Source organism: Pogoniulus pusillus, chromosome 19 (genome assembly GCF_015220805.1).
Source record: "Pogoniulus pusillus isolate bPogPus1 chromosome 19, bPogPus1.pri, whole genome shotgun sequence".
NCBI classification, from domain to species: Eukaryota; Metazoa; Chordata; class Aves; order Piciformes; family Lybiidae; genus Pogoniulus; species Pogoniulus pusillus.
In genome coordinates, this window is record NC_087282.1 from 19,472,750 (window position 1) to 19,500,592 (window position 27,843).

Genomic DNA, 27,843 nt, shown 5'->3' on the forward strand with positions numbered 1-27,843 from the left:
CCCCGTTCTTTGTTTTTACAGTTTACAATGAAAGCAAAAAGTAATGATTTGCTGACTTATTAATAACAATACACAACAATCACCCTTCCTCCACAAAGGAATTTGCTGTATCTCAAAGAGCAACTATGCTAAGAATTCACCAAGCAATCACAAAGGAGCATCTTGTAACAGTAGGGATCCTAATAGATCACTTCAGACCACTTAAAGGATGCCCAGTGGCAGGAATATGATCTTTAAGTTGCTACTTACTTCTTAGTGAGAACTTAGAAATTACCTAGCTTAAACCCTGATAAGTAAATATTATTACAGTGCACTGTGACAACTGTTACTCAGAAGATTTTAATGACAACAAGAAAGAAGGTGCTGCCTCAAACTAGAAATGTATATTTATCAGTAGCTATGCTGTTCACAGTATCCAGAAAATAATCCACATAAAATCTGATAAATGTATGTGATAAATACATATTTAGATCCCAAAAGTGTTTGTTAAAGTTCATATAAGCTTCATGTCTAACGATCCACATATTGCCACTTTTGTCCTAAATCACAGAATCATAGAATCAGTCAGGGTTGTAAGGGTATCTGTATGCCTTTACCTCTCCTAATTAACACTGCTTAAACTGCTCAACTCATAGTGCACAGTCTGCAGCAGGCAACTGGGACAGAAAAATACACTGCATTTACAATATACACTGCATTAGGTTCCTGTATCACTCGATGAAAGATTTGAGAGGTGCTGTCTTAATATACATGGCTTGGCTTTTTGTGTATATAGGTCACTTCACATCAGTTCTCCTCATACACACACCTCTCATATCAGGATGAAAAGAGGGAAGTCACTTCACTGCCCCATGGCATTTAGTATGGACCAGCTGGGTGCATATTTATATCCTTCAGAGTGCAGAGGAAGGTCAGAGAAGCAAACTACATGAGCAGCTGTAGGAATCGCATGACCCCACAAAGCAGAATAGCCCTGCCAGCCTCTCTCACTGCCTCACTGTGCACACAGGTGAGCCTCTCAAATACCAGAGTGCAATAAAACACTGGTCAATTCTACTCCATCCCTTCTTCACACATCTCTTGTTCCCTCCACAGCAAGGTACATCCCTGATAAACTCTGTTTCTCCCCAGAAAACATGAGGTACTCTAAGCCTCCACCCTAACACCCTCACATTTCTTTCTTACTGCCCCCTCCACTTCCCTTCCCTTCTCACACTGTTAATGCTGCTGCTCCAATAAAAAGCACTTCTCCACCGCTCTTAGTGCACCCAGCCTATTTTCCCAGGAATTAAATCAAATGCAGCTTCATCAGATGTGTTTAAATTCAACAAAACTGTATGGAAATTAACAAAACCAAACCCTACAAAAACCTGCACACGAGTCATTCAGGTTGGAAACGATATGCAGTAAAATCATAGTGCATTTTGATAGTGGGTTCTTCCCATCATCAATAGTGAATCATAGAATCAACCAGGTTGGAAGAGACCTCCAAGATCATCCAGTCCAACCTAGCGCCCAGCCCTATCCAGTCAACTAGACCATGGCACTGAGTGCCTCATCCAGCCTTTTCTTGAAGACCTCAAGGGACGGTGACTCCACCACCTCCCTGGGCAGCCCATTCCAATGCCAATCACTCTCTCTGCCAACAACTTCCTCCTAACATCCAGCCTATACCTACCCTGGCACAACTTGAGACTGTGTCCCCTTGTTCTATTGCTGGTTGCCTGGGAGAAGAGACCAACTCCCACCTGTCTACAATGTCCCTTCAGGTAGTTGTAGACAGTAATAAGATCACCCCTGAGCCTCCTCTTTTCCAGGCTAAACAAGCCCAGCTCCCTCAACCTCTCCTCATAGGGTTTGTGTTCCAGGCCCTTCACCAGCTTTGTTGCCCTTCTCTGGACATGCTTCAGCACCTCAAAAATAGGTATTTAAAAATAATGAACATATAATCAGAAAGCATAACTGTGATTTGCACCTGGGGCAACTCCAGACTAGTCTGATTGGATACTAAGCACAAGCAATAGGACAAGTTTCAGGTAGATGACCTGCTCAATAAAATAAGTGTTTGCCACTTGAATAAAGCCCTATCTGTTCTAAGTTTGGTGAAAATTAATACTACATGTCCAGTGGAAGCCCATCGATTTCCATTAGTATATCAACTAATTAAAAATCAGTTTTGGATACTTTTCAGCTGTCAAGACAAATGGAAAGAAGAAATCAAGAAAAGCATGAAGAATGAACAAGTTTTAGAAGTATAAGGATGTTGAGGTGCTGGAACATGTCCAGAGAAGGGCAACAAAGCTGGTGAGGGGCCTGGAGCACAAATCCTATGAGGAGAGGTTGAGGGAGCTGGGGCTGTTTAGCCTGGAGAAGAGGAGGCTCAGGGGTGATCTTATTACTGTCTACAACTACCTGAAAGGGCATTGTAGCCAGGTGGGGGGGTGGCCTCTTCTCCCAGGTAACCAGCAATAGAACAAGGGGACACAGTCTCAAGTTGTGCCAGGGTAGGTATAGGCTGGATATTAGGAAGAAGTTCTTCACAGAGAGAGTGATTTCCCATTGGAATGGGCTGCCCAGGGAGGTGGTGGAGTCACCGTCCCTGGAGGTGTTCAAGCAAAGCCTGGCTGAGGCACTTAGTGCCATGGTCTGGTTGACTGGATAGGGCTGGGTGCTAGGTTGGACTGGATGATCTTGGAGGTCTCTTCCAACCTGGTTGATTCTATGATCACTCAAAACATATGGGGTGGCAGATTTGCAACTTATCAATATCTGTAACTTCCAAAACTAAGTAAGACTCAGTACATCAGTTAAGATATTGCCTCTGCACAGAACGGAAGTAGGGATTTCCTTGCATTCATACTTTAAAAGCAGAATACTACTACTTCACTTTAAAAAGCTCTTCAAATACTGCAACTTTTTGGTAAGCTACTTTTTATGCTTCACTGTGCAAATAATTCTGTTTACTTCCTTGCAGGTGCTAACCCACAATTTCAACACAGAGCCTCTTTTTCAGTCCTCCTACAGACTAAGTGCTTGCCTTCAACATTCAATTTATCACGACCATTTTGCACACAACAATAGTATGTGATACAGTGGCTGCTCACAACACAATGTAGTTCTGTGAGATAAAGGAGAGAGCAGCTGCAATCTGACAACACAGTTTGGCAAGCAGTCTATTTACAAATAGTTATATATTTATTTATGGAATCACAGTACATAAATACACTTTCTACTTGTATATGAGCATGTAAAAGACACAGAATTTACTAAATATTTCATCTACCTTTATGCATTACAGAAGAACACAAAACTAGAACAAGAAATTGTTACACAGGTGCAAAAAAGGTAAATTGTTTCTTTCTATTTCTGGCTTACTCATTTACGCTTTTCATATCACACAGTATCACAGTATCACCAAGGTTGGAAGAGACCTCATAGATCATCAAGTCCAACCCTTTACCACAGAGCTCAAGGCCAGACCATGGCACCAAGTGCCACGTCCAACCTTGCCTTGAACTGCCCCAGGGACGGCGACTCCACCACCTCCCCGGGCAGCCCATTCCAGTGTCCAATGACTCTCTCAGTGAAGAACTTTCTCCTCACCTCAAGTCTAAGTTTCCCCTGGTGTAGCTTGAGGCTGTGTCCTCTTGTTCTGGTGCTGGCCACCTGAGAGAAGAGAGCAACCTCCTCCTGGCTACAACCTCCCATTAGAGGTTGTAGACAGCAATAAGGTCTCCCCTGAGCCTCCTCTTCTCCAGGCTAACCAATCCCAGCTCCCTCAGCCTCTCCTCGTAGGGCTGTGCTCAAGGCCTCTCACCAGCCTCGTCACCCTTCTCTCGAGTCAGAAGTTACTAAGCTTTTACTCAGTAAAGAGACTGTCAAGTTTCTCAGTGTGTTTAACTATAGAGACATTATCTTTAATATGTCATCACTACAACTCTACCAGGTGCATCTTACCTGTTCATCTTAAAATTAAGATCAGATGTTGTAGTATTTACATAAATAACTTCTGATCATTTGCAAAAATGGGACCTTACGCCATCATCGTGCTGAGATTGACCTAAGTCATTTAGCATGAAGCCTCAAGTCAGGACAGTTTCTGCAAAACCAAGTACTTCATCAGACAGACACCTGCATCAGGCCTCACTGCCACCCAAAAGCATCTTTGCAGATCAAATAGCAACATTGGCATGAGGAGAGTCTCACTCATTTTAAATTAGCAGGGCAAGTAGCTACATCAGGCATGGGAGAGGTCCAAGTCAGACAGCATGACTACCAGTGTCTCTTGTTGAAACAGAGCTACTGTGATTAGAAATAAATACATATCATGCAGGTATTGTGGCAGCAAATAATCTTAGAAAAATAATGATGTCTATTTCCAAAAGAAATCAGGAAGTGAGGCAGTTGCTATGCAGAAACTAAACTATGGAGACTAAATATATCTTCTGTGGGGTACTACAAACATTTGATTTTGGTGCAAGGTTTCTTTTTTGTTTTGCTTGTTGGTGTGGGTTTTAGAGGTTTTGTTGGTTTGGGTTTTTTTTTAACTCAACTTTTAAAAAAGACTTTTAGTAGTGATTTTTTTTTTCAAGTAGCACAAGCTTGCAAATGCAGCAGAGGATTATGGACAGCAGCTGTTTGTTCTGTATCAGACAAGCTGTCAGTCAGGTAAGCTATCAGATTTTACATTATGTTATTGATTTAAGCAGATCTGAATCCAACTTATGTTCAAACTAGAGAGCCACAGAAATAGTTTCTAGATGTAAGCACATACAATAATGCTGAGACACTGATGAGTAGCTGCAAACAAACCTGTGATAGGCTCTCAAACACTGCTTTTAGGATAGTGGACTAAAATCTTGAAAATAAGCCCACTACACACAAAAATATTTTTTCATCTAAGAATGCTATACCACAAAGCAAATGGAAGCAAAGATCTCTAACAGTTCTTGTTTAGGATCAGCTCTAAGGGTATGGTTCCAATATAGATAAAAATCAGATAGATAAAAATCCAATATAAAATAAAAAGATAAAAAACAATAGAAGTTTAGGCCCTTATTGTACTGCTGATTCTCTCTTTCCACTCCAGCTGCAGCAGCTGAGGATTAAGAATGCTGTTCAACAAGGTGTTCTGAGCAAAATTACCCATTTAACACTGTTAAAAATGGGACATCCTTTTTTCCTCCTTCCTGCTCGCTGTTCTACTCTCATACCCTCTCCTGCACTCATTGTGGTGCATACCAATTTCATACCAGATCTCAAATTATTGCAAGTGGCACGAGACTCAGAAGATAGAGTATTTTGTGCTGGATAAGTGAATTACACTGGCTTACTCAGGGCTTACAAACTGTCATTTTGGTATAAGGGGAATCGTCAACCACATGTCTGGAAGGTAGAGCGGAGGAGACGAGAGAAAAGCAAGAGCTCAGCGTTTGAGCAGCAGAGGTTGCCATCCTCACCCAGCTGTCATATGAAACCACAGCACATTGTCTATAAAAGGTCTGCATGGTCAGAGTGTGAGTGTACGTTCAAAGGCAAAGGCAGGCATCTCAGACACACTGACATATTCAGACTGTGAAACCACCTTCTAAACTAGCCACTGGAAGAGGCAGTCTCATCATTCCTCTTCATTCATGTCCACCAGCAGATGTCCCAAACCCACTCATGCACTGGGCTAACAATACCATGCCATTAGGTAAGGCACAGTAAATTCCTAGGAAATTACTCAGGGCAAAGGTTTGGGGTTTTTCCTCCTTGGTTTAGCTTTATCCTCTTTCAGTTCCTAGTCTGGTTCATCATGCAACCTCAAACGCATGCAAGGAAACCCAAGACAGAAATGAACGACTAGGCAGAAATACTCACCTGTGGCAACATCACCTTAAACTGCTTGCTGGGATATGGTGAAAACACACCAAAAATATCACACACTTGCTTGGTTCATTTTAAAGGTAAGGGCTCATTCACATTTTGACATTAGAAACTAAGGACAGGTGTAAATTCACTATACTATAGGCACACTTTATTTCGCTCCAAAGTTATCAGAATTGCTAATGGTTACACCCTGCTCAAGAAACACAGCCAAGAGGTACACCATTCTCCATGCTGACACCATGTCCCCAAGATCTGTGCTTCACTGAATCCAAAGACAAAATTGCCTCTGCCTCAACCAAACTTTTTGGTGTTGATGTTACATTTAAAATGAGCCAGCCCATGTAATGATGATCTTTACTAGGTTCAACAGGAGCAACCAGCAAAGCAGGAATTGTACTACTCCACATGTTACCTACTACCATCACTAGACATGTACATCAGGCCTTTTTGGATGACAAAGCCTAACACAAGTCCATATCTCACGATGTTACTCACATCCTGTAGTTGGGTTGGACACCATTAAACAATCACCAGCACTACCAAGTACCACAACCACCAATGCAATGAGAACATTAAAAAATTCTTCACCAATTATATGTCTGATGAGACTGCTGTGCTGGTTTGAGGCAATTAGAATACTTTAATGAGAGAAATTAGCTTATTGGCTGTGAAAATGAAATACAGTGATGTCTAAATTACCCATTTGTTCTGCTGGGACATATGAAAGCACAGACAGAAACACAGATAAGACAGTCTCTGCCTGACCCTGCACGTTTTCCAACTAATCACTCTGCTTCTAACACCCCTTGCTGACCTTTCCAGCTCACCTTACATATAAGACAGATTCTGAGATAAGAGAGAGAGTGGAAAGAAGGTGGAGGGGTGGTTGGGAGCCCCTCCTGGGCACTCTGCCTGCTGGGAGGGGTTTTGTATTACTTTTAACTTGTTTATAGCTGTACATAGTTGTAAATATTTGTCATATATTGTATAGATATGCTTGCAAATTGTGCTAAGATGTGAATATAAAGCTTCATTCTTTAACTTCCAGACGGCTGAGTTTAGTCTGGGTGAATCCTTGGGAGGGAGGGGCAGGTGACACCCAGAACCACTACAGACTACTCAAACATGATGAAATCCACCTTACAGAAAATATTCAAGACTACTCTTTACCATGCACTGGATAACCTAAGGCCCTGATTGCAAGAGAAGCCTGGATCAGATGTGTAGAAGTTCCTTCTCTTTTCCCCATCATCCTTTCAAAGTCCTATTACTCTTTAAACTTATTCTCTATTTTAAGATGCATAAAATGCCAGCAGTAGAGTTAAATTAATCTCTTCTACAATGGTTTTCTGTGAGTGCAAATTCCCACACTCTATGCAAATGCAGAAATTTCATTTCTTAAGACTGTGCACTACAGCATTACAAAATACTCCAAACAAAAGCATTTATCTTGTCTTATGCTCTCGTTCCACAGACAACATGCATACAGGATGCAAAATTTTAGCAAAAATGTTGAGCATGGCCCCCTGATTGACATGTATCCTTAGAGAAGGAAGTGAGATCCTTCCTGTAGCCTGAGACTTAACAATTCTCTGAACAGTTCTTAAAAATTCCTAGCAGAATCCTCTAACATTTTGCAAAGAGCTCTTACACAGATATCATAAAGGAAAGCACTTCAATAAATATAAACTGAGCTTAATGAAAGACAAAATAAAGTGTTTACTGAAGAGATATCAAAATCATTCACCAAGCACATTGCACAGGTTTTGGCAAAGAAACAGAAGGTAATGATTACTTAACATCACTGCTACTAAATGCCTTCCTTAAGTTGTATTTTTCATCTGAAATAAATCTGTGTGGATTCACCACTGCATTAGCCCCCTGCTGTATTTTTCTTCAGCTTCATCTGTAAAACAATTGCTGTCTAATGTCTTTTCAAGAAGTAAAACTCTTGGTTACTTGTATTTATCATTGCCTTGGAGGCTGCCCAATAGTTTAACATTTTCAAGCAATTAATTAAAGGCATGTACTGCTATATTCTGCAGTGAGGGAGGACAACTTGCACTGTGTAAACAATCGAATATGCATGAATCAGACCAGTGTCCAAGAGTAATTCTCTTTGGTGCTGTGGTTATTCTTTTTAAGCAGCCATGATGTAGAGTCATAGGTCGAACAGTTATCATTAATTGGCAAGAACTCTGCATTAAAGCAATTCAATAGCATAAATGATTTAACTTACCATGTTATGTGACTGAGGAAAAGCATACTTTGTGAGGACTTCAAATATATCTCTTCTACTGTGTCCTTCTTGTTTTAATGCAAACCGTAAATTCCTCATATCCTGAAACAAAGGTATTATCTTCTAAGTGAACCAATGCAGTAAGATACGTTTACCTGATGTACAAATGCTATGCTATACATTAAACATGATCTAGAATCTGCTTGTAACACACCTCAAACAACTGTGACTGTTCAGTTTTATTTCTTATTCTATAAAACAGAGCATAAGAATTCTACAAATAAAGCAGTTCCACACTGGGTGATGTAATGCAACTGCTCTGGCACAAAGCCATTAGAGATGACTGTATCTGATTCACTAAAAAGACTCTCAGGCTATTGAATGTTTGCAGGATGGGAGTTATTCTGTGTTTTCAAAATGAAAATTTGCCAATAATCTGTCTAGACTACATTGACCCGAGCTATTTTCTCATTGCTAATGTCAAAGATAAGCAATCTGCACATTAACTGCTAAAAATCAAATGTGTATACACACTCCATTAATGAGTGAAATGATCCTGAATTATCCACAGGGAACTCCTCTATAACTGTAGTTTTTTCACAGCAACAATTTTTGGTGAGACTAAGAAAACAGATCTAGCTCTTACCTAAGCTTTTCAGTGCCTTTACAGCTTACAACCCCTCTGAGTATTCTTCAAACATCTTAGGATTTTTTTTAATTACCTTTAGAACAAATGAAACAACGCAGGAATAATGCCCCACAACTAAACTTCTGTGCAAAACTTGTGCATTAGTGATTTGGAAAGGAAGACCAATCCCTCTACTTGCATGCAGTGAGGACAGTTAAATCATCTTTTACGTAAAAGGTATTCCATGTCCAGTTCCAAAAAGCTCTTTTTAAACTCATCTCTGAGGAACACATGGGTTTTCATTCCCATAAACAGGCAAGCAGAGAGAAATGGAAGCTCTAGGTTTCATTTTCTGCTGAACTCCTGGAAAGCCTTACTTTACAGGTGATATCTAATCCGTAAGAGTTCTCCCCTCGGCTTGAAGCTCCTCCCATTTTTTCAATCCTTGATATCACACCCAATGGAACATTCAATACCACAACTGGATCCTGCAAGGAAAATTTGAGTAAAGAAAGGTTAATCTGAGAAGATGACTTAAGCAAATTCCTCTTATGCATTCTAGAATAGAAAGCAGACGTGAAAGACATACAGGAAGCAAATGTTTCTGCATTTGGTTGAGTCTCCCCTCCCAGTATGTTATGAAATCTCTGCAGTCACTCTGCAGCCTTGAGTATCATCCCATTCCACATGCAACAAAAATAGTTCATGTCTAATACAGCATGCAGGCAAAAAGGTGGCCACACCCTAAAGGATGCCTTCTGCTATATACTTCTGATTGCCTCTGTCTGCTAAGACTGCTTTACTGATACACAAAGTAGAGCAAATTAAAAAGAGCCTACTAGTAGAGTTAGTTGCAACCAGAAAGAACTCAGTTTAATAGTTATAAAAATGTACTTAAAGAGGTAACAAGTGCATTTATTCTTGCACATTATTGCTCAAACATACTACTATTCTCAACCTATGTGAAGTTCTATTGATCAAAGTATTCTTATTTTCCAGTAGAAAGGACAATCAAAATCTTGCTTTACTTATAGCCATTTTAAGAACTATTGCACATCATTAATTGCTGCCCTTGATGTCACAGACTGTGTAAAAGGAACAGCTATGCAAAAGCTCCAAACAAACAAAAGACAAAGGTACCAGTTCAGCATGATTAAACTCTAATTTTACCAGGCAAAACATAAAATCACACTTTTACAACACCTTTCACTTTAAAGAACTTCCTTTTTTAAACAGATTTCTCAGTGGCACAAAGGCAATTACTATTTAGCCATTATACAATTAAGACATGGTCATTAAATGCATTACAGACTATTTCTGGTAAAAAGCCTCTCATTCAAACCCATAAGCATAAGTGTGCAAAAACTAAAACAAATTAACCGGCCACAAAAAAAAAGACAGTTGGGGTGAAGGAAAGGGTTTTTAAGGCCAGCTTCTCCCACAGAAGTAACTGTGACACATTACTTACACTTTCCACACTTCTTAGGTAGAGCCTGTAGTTTGTGATGTACACTCTTCCTTTAACAGGGCCATTAAATGGACACATATAAATAACATCTTTGTCTGTAAGAAATACAGCATTTCTCAAAGATTGCAAAATGAAAAAAGCATCAGTTAAGTAGCAGTAAAATAAAGAACTACACAGACATAAGCCACTCCAAGAGATTAATGAATTTAAAAAGTAGTAAATCTGAATGTTATACACTTGGATTAAGAAAATGTGAAAGCTTCACATCCTAAACTCGCCCAAGTAAAATCCACAGATTTCAGTAGCCTTCCCTAATTACATGGTATGCTTCTTTCTTGGCACTACATAAGAAAGAACACAGAACAGCAAGCAGATTTAACTCCTCTCCGTGATTACTGAACCAATCCCTTCACTATCCCAGAACAAACACCTTCTCCTGTTGATACTGTTATGTCTTTCAGTTCTCTGCATTCAAGGACCCAGTTCAAGTGGTAAAGTGTTTAGGGAACTTACCATCCCGAAGATAAACATTACATTTCAATTTAAGGCAATCAAAGACAGCAGGGCCATAAGCAGTTTCAGCAAGGACAATAACTAAGTACTAACACTCAAAAATACAGGTTTTACTGAAACAGTGCTATTAAAGACTGAAGTGATGCACTATAAACCATTATTTCTCGCTGTCCCCTCATTTCTTTAGCCCAACCTATTCATCTGCCTTACACAACAAGCACCTTCCTTCCAATGCACTGCCCCAAAGCACAAACAATTTTTGTATGGATCACATCAAATACTCATCTTAGTCTCACACCCTGTCCCTCATGCCTTCCCCACAACTTCCCTCATTAAAAACAACTACTTCCTCTGAATCACCACTTTGATTTCACCTCAGTGTTGTTTACAAACCCATCCAAGAAATCTTTTGGTAGGGGTAAACGAGAAGCTTCACAGGCAGAAGGCAGACCACTTTCAGTTGCTTTCCGATATCGCAAAGCCAGTTTCCAGGAGAGAAAGGCTCCACCCCAGAAAGAGCCTTCATCAGTAAGAAACCAGGGTACACAATACAGTGATCTTATGATACAACATTGCTGTATGTAAAGGCTAACGTGATGGGCATGTAGCTCCTGTGCACTTGTTATGTCAAGGAAGCTTAAGACAGTCAGACTTTGAGCTAAAGTCCCACATTACTGTACAAGACAGCAATATGTAGTGGTTGGCACAGAGAATCTCCTTGGCTTCAGAAAGCTTGGAGGAGCTCATAACTAAGTAGTATTACTTTGTCTCTAGATACAATCACAACTCATCTTGACTTGCAATTTCTTTGTATTGGAGCATTTTCCAGGTGAAGAAATCAAACCTTTAAAACATTTCAAGTTATTTGTGATAAGTGACAGCAAGTCCCTATAACAATTACTTTAAAAATTCCTGACATTATTAGCATGACACATTCCAACAGCAGTCTAAACTATGAATCAGTCCAGTAAGATACAGGTATATGTCAACTCCTAAACATACACTGCATTAGGGCATTACATAGCTTCCCACCTGTAACTCTAGTCTCTCCTGGCAGACGAGGTATTTCTTCATTTTGTTCCCAGTTAGTTCCGTCATTTAGAGTCTGAAGAATGAGAAGTACAACAGCACAACAATTTTATTTACAATTCCTTCAAATTTTAGATTTATAAAATCTCTTAAAAGGAATTTCTGCATGGGAAAGAACATTTTTTTCTACAGCAGAAACTGACAAAACCAAAACAGTAACATGCACTGCTACCTTACAACATCCAAAGGTTGCATAGGTCTGTAATACAAGCATGTTTTAGTCTTTCTCCTTCTAAAAAAAAAAATAGTTACCTGTACTTGCATTAAATTGGAATTTAATTTCAGTACTGTATGTTCTCCAAAAGGTTTGTGTATTTAGTTTTCCAAGTATGTTGAGCTACAAAGAGTAAATCAACTCAACTATTACTAGTACACGCAATCTACTTATTTGAGACTTTCTCACATCCAATAGCATTCAACAATGATTAACATAAAATAATCTGGTTTGGAAGAACTGTCAAAAAAGTTAAATAAAACCTTAGTTCCTATTTTCTTGCACACAGGTTACATTTTCTTCAGCATCAAAAAGCAGAGGGGAATGCCATTTACATTGCTTTAACTTATTTCCCACTACAAATGCACACTGCAAAACTGAGCCACCCACAGATAATAAGGTATCACTTATCAATTGCACCACAGAATCTTTCCACAGCATCTGAGTGCCAACATTTTTCAAGACTGCCACAGAATTTTTCAATGCAACAAGGATAAGATGAAGTACACTGGAACTGATTTTAAGGAGGCTCTTGTATTTTGCGATAGATTATTTCACCCATCCACTCAGAATTGTTTAAATCAACTCAGCTGAAAGCATTAGAACTCCAGCAATAAAATTGAGTATGTACATTTAAGAAGGGAGTCATTCCAATACTCATTTTTCCTACCCAAACATGGAAGATCTGTGACCTTCAAAAATAGAGGAGAAAGAAAAAAAAGGAAAAAAGTTACACTCACCCTTTTACTTGAGGAACTTTCCAGGGAGTTAGAATTGTATTTAGGCGTTGATGATGAGGCCATACCGAGTATCTGATGAGAAAACACAAATTGGGCACTTAAAACTTCCTCCTGTACTAAATACTGTCTGTAGGAGAGATTTTAGTCTTTGGCAATCCACAGGTAGACATCCAAGAGCTTGCAAGAATGTTCTGCAAGTTCCTATTAATTAAAAGAAGTAATTACAAAATGCCTTGTAATTGAAGGTCATTATTTAAAAGCATCCAAACCTAACAAGAAATTCTTTACTAATGCTAGGATTGATTCTTACTGGATTCTGACTCAAGCTGAGTGTTTAGGAACTCAGTTGTTTGAATACTATTATTAGTTCAGTCAAGAGACATTAGAGTGCTTGTTTTAAGTGACAGGATACACATACTAAGAAATGGAGCATTTGTATAAAGGCTTCTCATTTGGGAAAACAAGAACAAACTAAACTCATTGCACAGCTCTTAAATTCACAACTATGTCAATATGCTCATGAGTTTCAAATTTTAAGAAAACGAGAAGAAAAAAGCAGGAGTTCAGCAGTACTTCTCCATTTAAAAACAATCCCCCATTTCCTAAACCGAACCTGCAGTTAGAACACCAGAAGGGGGAGTGTCCAACCTTCTGGTCTGAATAGCCTTGATATGTTTAAAGGGAAAGGACTTTACTTATTTTAAGTGTTTCATTTTAAGTGCTACAGGATTCATCATCTTAATCATTTACTGCCATTGCACAAGGGATTTCTAGAATAAACACTGGCAAAGCACTCATACTTTAAGTCACTCCAAACAGTAAATTCAGACCAAACTGTAATTCCCTTTCACCACTCACGTGCTGTCCATCAGGCCCATCTGACATCCTACAGCAATCTTTAACGAGAGCTTTTGTCTGTTGGGGGGGGAAGAAGGTGATTATAGATCACACAATGTTTCTGTTCCAGGAAACATTATCACCTTAAGAAGAAAGTTTGCACAGATCTCTGCACCATGACAAATCAGCCCATGCTCCTGCAGAAAAGTGGACTCAGTAACCCTGCACAGGCAACAGTGACAGATTGAACTGCAATGTCTGAAATGTTTTCATAGAATCAACCAGGTTGGAAGAGACCTCCAAGATCATCCAGTCCAACCTAGCACCCTGCCCTATCCAGTCAACTAGACCATGGCACTAAGTGCCTCATCCAGTCTTTTCTTGGACACCTCCAGGGATGGTGCCTCCACCACCTCCCTGGGCAGCCCATTCCAATGCCAATCACTCTCTCTGTGAAGAACTTCCTCCTAACATCCAGCCTAGACCTCCCCCAGCACAACTTGAGACTGTGTCCCCTTGTTCTGTTGCTGGTTGCCTGGGAGAAGAGGCCACCCCCCACCTGGCTACAATGTCCCTTCAGGTAGTTGTAGACAGCAATGAGCTCTGCCCTGAGCCTCCTCTTCTCCAGGCTGCACACCCCCAGCTCCCTCAGCCTCTCCTCATAGGGTTTGTGTTCCAGGCCCTTCACCAGCCTTGTTGCCCTTCTTTTTGAAATTACTGTAACAATACAGGAATGTGTCTGTGCAGGAAGAAGATTAAAAAAATCAAAACCTGAAGTTCCACAGGTTCATTACCTCTTTCAGTGCCCACGTCTTCAATATTCCATACAGAAAACACAAGAAACCTGACACTGCGTTTAACACAGCAATACCCAGTGACATGACTTAACAGTATAAAAATCACACCCTCACACATAACAAAAGAACCCACTTAAGCTGAGAATTTTAAAAAGAAAAATGAGTTTGGACACCACAGGAGCTGTGTGACTGCCACAGGGATACAGGACTTCCTTTCTGGGTCACCATCAGTCTCAGCTTTTTCCAACTCAAACAGGATCCTGAGCTAATTCTAGTGCAAGACCAACAATCTAAACAAAAAGCTATTAGAAATCAACATTGTTCTTTCAAGCTACCCTCCACCTAAAAACTACTGTAACATTGGAGATTAATATTTGGACTAGAAAAATTAGAAAGTTAAGAGAAGATAATTTCAGCTTTTCCTTGCAATATCTTACTTGCTATAAAATTTAAGATGGATCAACTTTTTCTATATTGCTATGTTAACTTGTGAGCATCCAACGTTTTAGATGACCTTCCTTGGTTTATAAAAGCTTGTACCTTCATTTACCTTCATAAAAAGGTACAGTTACTGAGAAGTCAGCTTAAAAACATTTTCTGTATTAAGTGATTTTTGTTGATATGTCAAGTGAGAAATACCAGATCAGACAGAGACAAAGGCACAGCAGTTTTTCTATGCCAGCACATGAACTGCTTTTAACTAGCGCTCACTTATTTAAATTAAGGCTGTACCAACCATGAGAAACAAGTGAGCATAAACAAGACCTAGAAAAGTGAGTTTTAAAGATGTAGCAACTCTGACCAAGGAAACGGAAATTTTGAGTGCAGCAGGTACCAGCACACCCAAACTAGCTGTCGGGTCTGGAAACCACAGAGCACTATGATCAGCAGAGGTCACACGAGCCCACCCTGGGTCCAGAACACTCACCCCAGCACCAACCCTCTGCCTAAGCTCATCAGAACAACAGCTCCTTTGGACAACGCTTCTGTCTTTAGGTACTGTCTCCAACTGCAGAGTACTTCTGCAGCAAACACAGGGTACACTACTAGTGTTTTAAAAGTTTCCTCCCTTCCTGCACATTCACTAAGTTTTGGCTCAACTGTGCCATTACATGAGGTGAGTTACGATTCTGAAATAATCATCTGACTCCATAACACTGACTACAATTTTTCCAAGCCTCAGTGTAAATTAAAAGTAGCAAAAGAGATCCTTTCAGATTCTCAGAAAACCTTCTCTTTGTAGAACCTTTGTAGCTCACCTCCCCTCCAAACTTCCAACAAAGACGACATCTGTGCAGCTCTTGCAGCAGAGCTTTGGCTGTGTATGCAAGATTACTCCATGTAAAATTCCACTAAAACTCCATGAGACTGATTCCTTTAAACATACTTTGCAGCAAGATTTCACTTGCTGACTTCAAATTCTACAGAATATTTCATTATAGAATCACAACTTACTATTTCCAACACTTTAATAATGCAAATCAGATGTATTTAGAGGTAATTAAGCTGAATATGTACTGACAGTAAGGTGTTATTATCTGTCAGACTATCTTTTTAAATCCATCAAACATTTTCACCAAAATTAATGCAAGTTATTCATCAGTGGAAGAATTCTTTTAATGCTACCTGTTTTCTTTTGAAATCAAATCACAACCCAAATATTAATAAGCAGATTTATAACTACCCACATTTCCCTGATTTCTAGAAGTAAATAATGGTCAAGAAATTAAACTTATAATTTTAAGACATTAGACTGTGCTGAGAACAGTATCCACTTTTGGACCCCAGAACAAGAGAGGCATTGATAAACTGCAATGAGTTCAGCAGGCACCATGACCTAGAGCACCTGCACTACAACATGAGGCTGAAGGAGCCAGGAATTGCTCAGCCTGAACAGCGAGCTTATTCAGTGGGAACGCACGGTTGCCCATCAGTACCTTTGAGATGATTTACTGTGAAGACATCACTCAAGGTGGCAAGTGATGAGACATAACAGAAACCAAACTAAACTGGATTGCAGGCAATAAAAAAAAAACCCATCTCATGTTTGCACCATAAGGGCAGTCAGGCAGTGAAAATCAAGCCCACAGAGGTTTCAGCCTCCATCTTCAGATGGTTTTAAGATCCAGTTTGATAAAGCTTTGAGTAACTGGCTTTGAGCAAGTGTGCTAGTTTGAAGCTAGTTTAGAATGTTTTGGTGAGAAGAACTAGATTATAGGCTGTGAAAGGAAAACAATGGTGACGTCTACTTCCCTCATGGGCTTGCTGAGATGTACAGAACAAGAAATAAAAACATAGATAAGCACTCTCACTGGGGCTGCTGCTGGGGAACTGGCTGAGCTGCATCTTACTCTCTAACCTCACCCTCCATTTTGGACTAATCCACTTTGCTTCCTAACCCCCTGGCCGAACCTCTATTCTTTCTTGGGACTGGGGTAAGGTTGAGAGGGGTAGGGGGAAGGTGAAGGGGTGGGTGAGAGCCCCTCCTGGGGATTCATGTTTCTGGGAGGGGAGTTGTGTTTCTGTATTACCTTTTACCTTGTATATTTTTATATAAATATCTGTATATAATGTAAATATCTGCTTGTGTATTGTGCTAGCTGTAAATATAAGCTTCATTCATATTTCCAGAGCTGGCTGAGTCTAGTCTAGGTGATTTCCAAAGTGTGTGTGTGTGTGTGGGGTAACATCCAAACCATCCCTAGTGTTAAACTAGAGACCTCCTGAAGTCACTTCCAACCTGAATTACTCTATGCTTCTGCAATTAAGTTCTCATTTAAATGTGTTCATCCAAAAAGAACATACCCGTAAAGAAGCGAACTCCTCTGTATCAAAAGAACAAACAACTTTACAGAAACATGGAAAATGAACATGAAATATTTCCTTTTATAATGTTTTTTCTTTTTCTGTCAAATTGTAGAAGCAGCTTCTGGCAATCTCCCAAAGTAATACTGCCATGAACAATTCAAAAAAACATTACTGCATCGTAATCTTAAAATAGCTACAACTTTCATTATCACAGAGCAGCAGTAGTCCTTCCACACTGAGAAAAATCTTGCAAGTAGTTTTCCACTGCAAACACCTTTATTCCCCAGTATCAACCAAATGCACTTCTGTAGTTGCACAAAAACTGAACACAGACCTCACATTTGTCAGCGGCTAAAGAGAAGTACAATTACTCTGCAAATTTTAAACAGATCAGACAACTTTGTTTGTGATATTCTGTAGTTAGGAACAGTTGGACGTTCATCCCTGAATCTAGAATAGCAAGACAACAAAGCAATTTTACTGGATTTAACTTATACTAATAAGCAAAGCCTTGTTAAAGTTATCAGAACTTAATATAATAACACTACCAAGGAATGCAGGCTACAATGACCTTATAATAACAATTAACTACTTGGGATTGGTATTTTTATTACAGATTGCATTTATACTTGTGCTTCCTAGGACTCGTGGGAATGGAGGCACAACAACAACTGAAAGGGTAGGCACTGAAGGCCAGATTTTAAAAAAGGCAATTCAAGGATCCCATCCACTCTTTGTGAGTAAATGCTGACAGGTGCAAGTGTATGTCCACAGAGAAAATCTAAACCTTAAAATATGTAAATAAGCTTTTGAGGCTTAAGGAATCTGAAATGTCCTTTTTCACTGAGGGTCTTCACTACCAACAAGTTTGAGGATGTGTGCAGGATAGCCTAGAAAGACCACCAAGAATCATCAACTGTGTTCAAATTGACAATAGCCTCATGAAACTTATTTGCATTGTCTATGATCCAGGAACAAACTAAAACTCATTTGTCATTTTACTGGTCCTTTTCAGGTTTCATCTTCACACCAGAATCACACCAAATACTTTGTAACTGTTGTATAACTGAGACATGCTTGCATCAACATAAATCTTTACAACTAGTTTATGTCCAAACCAAACATAATCTGCATCTGCCAAGGGATTAATACCACAAGCATCTGAGACCAAGTAAACTGCATTAAGTGATTGTAAGCACCACTTTCCAGGCATTTAATATTTCTGATCCTCCATCACTGTATTAAAACTTGGGGGAGGGGAGGAGAAACAAACACACAAGTAACAAAAAATGATAGGTTAGACTGGATGATCTTGGAGGTCTCTTCCAACCTGGTTGATTCTGTGATTCATACCTGTATCAATTATTTGGAACAACCATTTTGATAACACTTAAAGAAAAATGAAGTATTTACATTTCCTATAGTCAATATGTTAACCTGGAAATATTGAGGAAGTTAAACTGCTAAATTACCATGCAAGACAATATCCACAGAATATACTGAGTAGGAGGTAAACATAATGAAAACACAAGAGTAACATTATTATAGTTGAAACAGTATAAATATATATGTAATATATGGGCAATTGAATAAGACAGTAATTTGCTTTTACCAGAATCAGATTTAGCAATACAGTAAAAATGAAGAACAAAAAGTTGCACTGAACATTTGCTAGAAGCATTCTAATTTCTGTCACACATCAGTAACCATGACACAGGACAGCACCAAAGTTCTCGTAATCATGACTTGTGCAAGAATGAAAAGTCTGTGATTCCTCGAAGTCTCTCCTAAAAATACAGCTACAGAATTTACTAAGCCACTTCATTTGCTGTCACAGCAATTCAGAAAACAATTAGACCACTTCTAAAAAGAGTTACTGTTACTAAAAAGTTACAGTTACAGATGGACAATTACATAACACTTGATACTGACAAATGAAAAAGCCAGGTTTATAACGAGGAGGTATGCTGGGGTTAGACAAAGATCACAGAACTTTATTTGGTACAGGAACAACCTACAGAGCCAGTATGAACACACTGCCTTGGGTTTCCCATTATAAAATTAAAAGCATAAAATACAAAATCCTAAACCCAAAAACACATCTGTGAGCACCACAATTGCACAGAAGAGATAATACATAATGCACAGCTTTCAGAAATAACACAGAATAGAGCAGAACTGTAGGAGTTTCTAAGAGAGTAGCAAAGTTAAGCTTAAGACGACGAAGAGAGAAGGAAAAGAAGTTTTAAGTATTAAACAGTAAGGAATATTAAATCCTTTAAATAATACAATATTTATATACAGGAAAGTGATAGTTCTGAAGGGTCTAGCCAAGAACAGTATCTGAGTTACATCACTCACCAAAACAAGCATCAGCATCTTTAACCCTAATAAGTGAGAATTTAATCTAGTGAAGTCAAGAATAATCACTCATCTCATTTTAAAGGTTAATTTTAGAGTTACATATAAAGACACACAGGGACACGAAACAAGTCACAAGAAATATGTACAGCAATGAGGGCAGTTTTCCACACAGCAGCTGTCTCTAATCAAACCTCACCAATCAACCAAAAGAAACACAGTGAGACCAAAATGCCACAAGCAACTAATCGAGTCCATTAACATAAATACACCTCTTTGGCACTCATTTAACCAGTTCTATTTCAGCACAAAGGGACTACACTCAATGAACAAAACCAACATAGTATAAGTGTCCAGCATTTAAAAAAGAAGTGGCATAAGGCAGAGCAATACCAGCTTCAAACAGGTAAAAGTTTTTTTAAAAAACCCAAAACCCACACCAGAGAAATATTTGCTTATATTTATTTCCAAATGACATTTTTTTTAAACACATAAAAGCTTCCTGCAACAATGAAAGACAGCAATGTAGGATTTTTTTGTGAAGAAAAATTCTATTTTCTTTAAATAGTCACAGAATGCTTTGGGTTGGAAGTGACCTTCAAAAAGTTGTCTAGTACAATACCTCTGCAGTGAGCAGGGACATCTTTAGGGACATCTCAGAGCCCTGTCCAGCCTGACTCTAAATGCTTGAGCTACCCATTTGCTAAATACTAATTCTCCATGAGGTTTCCTCTCTCTAAGAAAAATGCTCTCAGGAATCATAGAACCAACCAGGTTGGAAGAGACCTCCAAGATTATCCAGTCCAATCTAGCACCCAGCTCTAGCCAATCAACTAGACCATGGCACTAAGTGCCTCATCCAGGCTTTTCTTGAACACCACCAGGGATGGCGACTCCACCACCTCCCTGGGCAGCCCATTCCAATGCCAATCACTCTCTCTGGCAACAACTTCCTCCTAACATCCAGCCTAGACCTCCCCCAGCACAACTTGAGACTGTGTCCCCTTGTTCTGTTGCTGGTTGCCTGGGAGAAGAGACGAATACCCACCTGGCTATAGTCTCCCTTCATGTAGTATCTCTCACACTATCAATTCTACACTAAACTGTAAAAAGCAAACTGCAAAATGCAGTGTAGACTGCTGAATCTGTGAAGGATCAGAAATGTCCTCCCTCTCAGCACCATCCTAAGAGACTCAGTATGAACAAGTTTAAAGCAACAAAATTTCACAATGCTCAAGTGACTGCTAATTCAGTAAGCAAATTAGACATGTGCCAGAAGCTTGCCTGCTCCTATTTCACAAGCTGACTGTACTGAGTAGTTTTGAAGGTACTAGAAGACCCTGCATGAACAAAATAGTAGCCTGACAATAAAGTTCTACCAATGGCAGTATTTGTCTGAAGGTTAGGCAAACATTTTCTCAGTGCCACCAGATCCCCTATGCTGTTGTGTATGTGTTTCTATAACAACAAAAAATAGTTTCTGTCTTGATTAGTATCTCTCCTGTCTCAATTTGAAGGTTTTATTTTACAGTCCTCAGCTGTCACGGAATTTGACACCCACATTACTTTCCCAGTAAACCAAAACTTCCAACAAAGCCTAACATAAAGGTTTCTAAAATTACTTTTCCTAATTACCAACTCAATTGCTTCCTCTTTTCAAATTATATGGAAAAGGTAGCTTAGGGTGATATCCCTGGCTTTTATCTTTCCAAGCTTTCTTGCAAGAGAATTACAAGCTTTCTCACAAAGCGATATAGTAGGACACATGCTATCATGGACAACAAGTAACAATCTGCTGATGGACTTTGATCTGTTGTTAGGTATTTCTCATGCTTTGTATCACTTCAATAAGGAAAAACAGCATCTGCATCAGCGGTAATAAATATTTTCAACCAATCATCAGGGGTCTGTTCCCTGTAATGCTAACAATTCTGTCCAACTGTTGTACTCACTTATTGTTTCTTCTGATTTATCTGTTGTACTCACTTATTGTTTCTTCTGTATTTAACTGTTGTACTCACTTATTGTTTCTTCTGTATTTAACTGTTGTACTCACTTATTGTTTCTTCTGTATTTGTTCTATCTGTAGTATCTTTCTCTTGCCATGGTGATCTCTTTTCCTGACTCTCTTAATATTTACACTGGTAACTGAATTCTGAAGTGGAAGTTCACTCATGTGAAGAGATCAAAGAACACAGTAGTTTTCCCTCTATGCATGAAGCACTGTACAGCAAGCAGCTGTTAAATCTAGCCAGATTAGACTGCATGACAGAAGCAAGTGGGATTTTTTTAGGAACCATTTGTCACATTACCTCTAGAATCAGCAGTACATTTGTAGGAAACCTATGCCTGAAGGCTGATCTGTGGCTTTCTAAACCCACCGTATTTTCTTTACTTTGCATCCCCACCACATTGTCAAAAGCTGATGAGGTTGACAGGAAAGCCTATGGGACAGCAAACACAGCTTCAAAGTTTTCTATTAAGAAAGCCTTCAGTTGCTCTCTGCTCATTCTTCTTGAAAGATATCCCCTTAGGCCACTGTAGTTCTATTGCTAAAGATTTAACTGATGATTCCACAAGAGAGATGGAAATTGTATCGGCTACATAATCATATACTGTATTAAAATAATGGCACTGTAACTGTTAAAATGACATCCCCTACTCAGGCTTGCCTCCAACTTTCCTTTGAGAACACACACAACCCATGCATCAGACTTGCTCTCTTTCACCTGCCATGTTTAGTTCCTTCTTCCACTACATGAACTGCTTCTCTGAGTACCATTCTGACTTTGTCTGTTTAAATAGCAGACTAATAACTACCGTGAAGTCATCTACAAATATTCTGTTTCAATCCCTAAGAACGCAGAAATGCTCAAGTCCTTACTGAGGCAGCACCAGACTTTTGGGTGTGCCCCCTTTCAAGTAGCAAGCAGGTACTTCACCAGGCACAGAAAAGTCTGACGCTTCTGTACTCCATATGTTATGCACTGATGGATCCAGTCACATCACAGTGAGTCTCTAGCATGCAGCCTTTCCATTCATTACCTGCAGCAGCCCAGCAAAGAGGTTACACATCATTTACTTAGATTCTGTTGAAAAAACACACAATTCATCTTACACAATGGCATAAAACAGCCTACTTAAAAACACTTACTTCTGTTTTCTCTTGCTTAGAAGTCCCTGGGTTTAATAAATCATTTCAGATGTAGAAAACAGAGAGGCATCCACTTCGGTCTGAGATGAGAGGACAACAGTGTGTACATTCCTTCAGCTTTGGACCAATGCCTGACTTTTGTACTGTAGATGGCCCCTGACGGGAAAGCAACAGGTAGGAAGACATTGTTAGCACTGCCAAAATATTTCAGTGGACACTACTTTTTAAGAAGACTTCAGAAAGGAAGCAAAACCCCATAACAGTTGGTACTACAAAAATTCTGGAGAAAGGAAACAAACAGTACTAGTTCTTTTTAAGTTTATTTTGTGTCAAGTAGCTGGAATTTAGAAGAACTTTCTCTTCTAGGAGTTTAAGATAGAGTTTTGAACTATTTCTGATGTGTACATCTTACACAGGTGTTTAGCCATGCTTACATCCCCCATACATCTACATCTTTCTGCACACAGCTGCTTCTCATTCATTCCCAATGAATACTGCCACTTGTTTATTTTCCAAAGTACATTCAGGAATTACTTTCATATGAAAGCTTCTATGACACTTAACAAAGTCAAAAAGAATTGAACATGAAACAAACCTTATTTTCACCCGATCCAACTTCTTAGATAAATTATGTGTTGTCTCCTTTAAAACACACAGTATTAATGATTTACAGTTACTCCTCATTAAATTAGTCCTGCAATCTAAATTAACTGGTTTTAGTTCATATTGTAAATTTACATATTACAAACACATTAACCTTGATGCTTGCTCAACCTCAGTGATGCTACAAGTCTCTTTATCAAGGTCTTTTGGAAGTCTCCTTCTGATCGAGGAGAAAAAAAAAAACACACAAAACGCTCCAAAACAAAACCACTTATATTTAAAACACTTCTATGTCTCATGTCTTGTGACATGAGAAATGATGCTTTTTAATGGTTACAGCACAACCATTAAAGTGTGCTATAAGTGAGCAGAAGCAGGATATTATCTTCAAGAGCCTTTTTTTCTTGTTGTCTAAATCGATGACAAACGTTTGCTCTGAAACAGCAGGTTTCAGCTTTTCAGGCGTGAACGCTCAAGTCACATGCTTCTGCACAAAATTCAAGCCAGTCGGTCAGAAATGAATACTACCGTGGCTGAAAAGTCTGGAAGCAAGTCGAGAGCACTCGGAATATTTTCTTATCACAGGAGATCATTTCCTTTTACGGGAAGAGTAAAAACTACAGCTCCAAGGTATCTCTGCTAAGCCGTGACGATGGGCTACGCGCTTCAGCAACCGCTCGCTGCCAGACCCATTGTGCACATCAGGGCGGCCAGTCGGGAGCAGCCAGAGCCGACACTACAAACAGCCCCAGTCGCCGCGTCCCACCGGCCACGGGGCCCCGCCAGCCACTCGGCGTCCACAGGTGGCTCCCGGCAGGCGGGCAGGCACCGCGGCCCGCCGGGATGCGGCGCTCCCACAGCGCTCGGGGATTCAAAGGGCGGCCCTCACATAAGTCTCCAGCAACCCCCAGATCACCCCTGGAAGCCGAGGCAGGCGAAAAGGCACGCGAAAGGTGCCCTGCCGTGCCCTGAGCGAGAGGGGCTGGGCCGGAGGGAAGGCCCGGTCCCGCAGCAGCCCCCGCCATGGCATACCGCCGGGACACGGGAGGAAAGGACACACGGCGGGGGAGGGACTGGAGATGCGGAGACAGCAGTAGGGCCGGCCGAGGTAGCCCCGCTGCCCAGCCCGCGCCCCACGGAGACTCACCGCGGCGCTGCCGCCGACGCCGTCGCGGGCCCCAGTCCGGCAGCGAGCAGCGAGCAGCGACCGCTCCCCGCCCGCGCGGGCCCGCCCCGCCCGCTCACGTGACCGGCCGGCGCGCTCCGCCCCGCCCCGCCCCGCCCCGCCGGGCGGCTCCCCGGGGGCTGCCGGGAGTCGCGGCCGCGGGGGCTGCCGGGAGGTGTAGGCCGGGGCGGGCCTGGCGGCGCGGGCGGGTTGTGCTTCTGCGGTTGTGTCTGTGTGAGCGGTTCGCTTTGAGAGCCCCTGCGTGTGCCTAGAGGGCAAAGCGGTTCGCTTTGAGAGCCCCTGCGTGTGCCTAGAGGGCAAAGCGGTTCGCTTTGAGAGCCCCTGCGTGTGTCTAGAGGGCAAAGCGGTTCGCTTTGAGAGCCCCTGCGTGTGTCTAGAGGGCAAAGCGGTGACCCAGAGACCCTTCGCCGTCTTGTGCTCTCAGGACACAGGGGTTGTCATGTTACAAACCGAATTTTTGAGTTGAGAAACAGGTGTCCAGCCTTACCTTGTTCCCCTGTCCGTGGAGACACAATGCCTCTCGCTGCTCTCAGGAGTGGATATGCAGAAGAGATGATCAAAGGAAAAAATACTGTAAACCAAAACTAACCTGAGGCTTCTTCATGATTCCAAGCAGTTACGAGCTTCATCCTCAGTTTGATCCAGCACTCACAGCTCAGTGCTCACCTCACAGCAGCCCTGTGCCAGCGCTAATGCTGTGGAAGATTGTCACTTGCTGGTTGGCAAACATCAAACCAACAACCATAACCTCTTCTTTTCCGTGTTTTCTTGCCTTCCTCTAGTTTAATTTAACAGCTGCTTGTTCTTTATGAACAAATAGTTACACCATCTGAAAAGGTAAATCTGAACTGAAGGTGCTTGGAGATCCTCCACGCATTAGGGCCAGACAAGATGTACTTCTAAGAAGCTGCAAGACAACAATGACAAAATTCGTTGTATTCATTACTTTTAGGCTTCTTTACTAGCAACAGTTTACATCTCAAATTTGAAAAGCAAGAAAGAAACCATGAGGGAAGTGTGCTGGCTCCTCTTAGGATGTTAGGGTGCTGGAACGTGCCCAGAGAAGGACAACAAAGCTGGTGAAGGGCCTGGAACACAAACCCTATGAGGAGAGGCTGAGGGAGCTGGGGGTGTGCAGCCTGAAGAAGAGGAGGCTCAGGGCAGAGCTCATTGCTGTCTACAACTACCTGAAGGGGCATTGTAGCCAGGTGGGGGGTGGCCTCTTCTCCCAGGCAACCAGCAATAGAACAAGGGGACACAGTCTCAAGTTGTGCCAGAGGAAAGTATAGGCTGGATGTTAGGAGGAAGTTCTTCACAGAGAGAGTGATTGGCATTGGAATGGGCTGCCCAGGGAGGTGGTGGAGGCACCATCCCTGGAGGTGTTCAAGCAAAGCCTGGCTGAGGCACTTAGTGCCATGGTCTGGTTGACTGGCTAGGGCTGGGTGCTAGGTTGGACTGGATGACCTTGGAGGTCTCTTCCAACCTGGTTCTATGATTCTATGATGGAAATATTGTTTCTGAAGGAAAGATTTTTTTCTACAACAAGCATGGAACTCTGTTTTACATTAATAATTAGCAGAAGCAAGCAGTGAGCAAAAGGGGATGAAACATTACTTCACCTTCCTCAGCAGTTTGTGTTGTCTTCTGGTATGATACTCCTTTGCTTCTGGCATCCTGTCTCCAGTAATAGAAAATTCACTGATGCCGCTGTGAAGTTTTGCTTTGACTGATTCCAGTGTGGTATTGCCAACTGCAAATCATAAATCAAGGTATTTGTTTGTTTGTTTATTTATTTATGTGTGTAGGTATACATTTGTTGGTCTACATACATGTATATACATGCAGAAAGTCCTTATTTAATCATTCTTGTCAAGGTTTCGTTCAGATCACATTTTAAAGCTTTTCTCTGACATCACAAAAAGAGGACACAGCCTCAAGCTACGCCAGGGGAAATTTAGGCCTGAGGTGAGGAGAAAGTTCTTCACTGAGAGAGTCATTGGATACTGGAATGGGCTGCCCCGGGAGGTGGTGGAGTCGCCGTCCCTGGAGCTGTTCAAGGCAGGATTGGACGTGGCACTTGGTGCCATGGTCTAGCCTTGAGCTCTGTGGTAAAGGGTTGGACTTGATGATCTATGAGGTCTCTTCCAACCTTGGTGATAATGTGATACTCATTTCTGATGATACTTCACAGCTCAGATCACTAAAAGTGCTCTCCACAAATACTCTCTCATGCTTTTCTTTCTATCACTTTTGTCCTAGATCTTTTCCAACCTGGTTTATGCCCTTTGCATTTCTTTACAAAGACAAAGTCTCAAACAGTCTCTTACTTATATGACCTTTAGTGACCACAACTATCATTCCACCCTAATCTGTCAAATGAAGTAAGTACTTTCCACTCTTGTTCAGTCATTGTCCTCTCCCTTTTCTCCTTCCTATTTTCCTAACCAGCACATTTCTGGAGGTTTTGTTTTTATGTGCCTCCCAGGGTCCAATAGATGTTAACCAGGCCTTGCCCACAGGGTCGGTTCTCTAGTCACTCTGTGTTTTATCTCCAGTTAATGTGTACTACATCTACAATTCAAACAGCAATTTTCACTCAGATTTTTCACAGCTATGCCTCTTCACTGCAGATTGGCATGCTTTCCTAAACTTTTGGCTTGCCTCTCTATTACCTTCTTATGACTGTTTAGTGGGACTTCACCATCTGCCACATGCAGTCACAAACGCCTCCTGAGCCCTACACCTGCATGGTCAGATGCCTGAGGATGATGTGATCTGGAAGAAACATGCTTTGAGTCCCCTGACTGATGACTCACCTGATGGCTATTTGAACCTGTGAGAGAACATGTTAATACTTTTTTGTGTGAGTGGGGTTCTGGGATGTTTGCAGTGCCTCTGTATTTTTGAGCCTGCTCCTTTGTATTGCAGCATATGGTGCTTGGGTCAGACAGCACACAAATACTCCAGCCCCAATCCCTGGACCATCTGGATAAAAACTGGTTAATTACAACCCTAATGTCATTTTTAGCTTAGTACAGTTAAATAGTGTTGAGTCTTCTCCCAAAAGTACTCTTTTTCTATTACAGTACTTTCTTCCTGTACATAATCATCTTTGACTCAGACCTTTCCCTGGTCCTTTATGTTCAAACTATGGCTAAATCTTCATGTAGCTTAAAACTCCCATCTTCTCAAATCTTAGTTACTGCAATATGCTTTCCTTTGGCCTTGGCAAGTATAACCTTGTCTTGCACTTCTACAAAGATCATCTTTCTTAGTTTGTCATTTTCACCATGTTATTCTCTTTTCATCCCTGTGCTGGCTCAACCTACTCTGTG

At 40.9% G+C, this 27,843-nt stretch overlaps 1 protein-coding gene across 2 annotated transcripts in view; it reads right to left on the minus strand.

The window, feature by feature from the left end:
- Positions 1-24,551, minus strand: part of MTM1 (myotubularin 1) — a 43,554-nt gene extending 19,003 nt beyond the window's left edge. For both annotated transcript variants that reach the window (XM_064159583.1, XM_064159582.1), the window contains exons 1-7: positions 24,470-24,551; positions 22,720-22,875; positions 12,763-12,834; positions 11,752-11,824; positions 10,207-10,301; positions 9,116-9,226; positions 8,111-8,212 (exon numbers count right to left, since the gene is read on the minus strand). In XM_064159583.1, the coding sequence (XP_064015653.1) occupies positions 8,111-8,212; positions 9,116-9,226; positions 10,207-10,301; positions 11,752-11,824; positions 12,763-12,825 (444 nt within the window). In that variant the 5' untranslated portion in view covers positions 12,826-12,834; positions 22,720-22,875; positions 24,470-24,551. The remainder of the gene's footprint in view (positions 1-8,110; positions 8,213-9,115; positions 9,227-10,206; positions 10,302-11,751; positions 11,825-12,762; positions 12,835-22,719; positions 22,876-24,469) is intronic.
- Between the last annotated feature and the right edge of the window lie 3,292 nt (positions 24,552-27,843).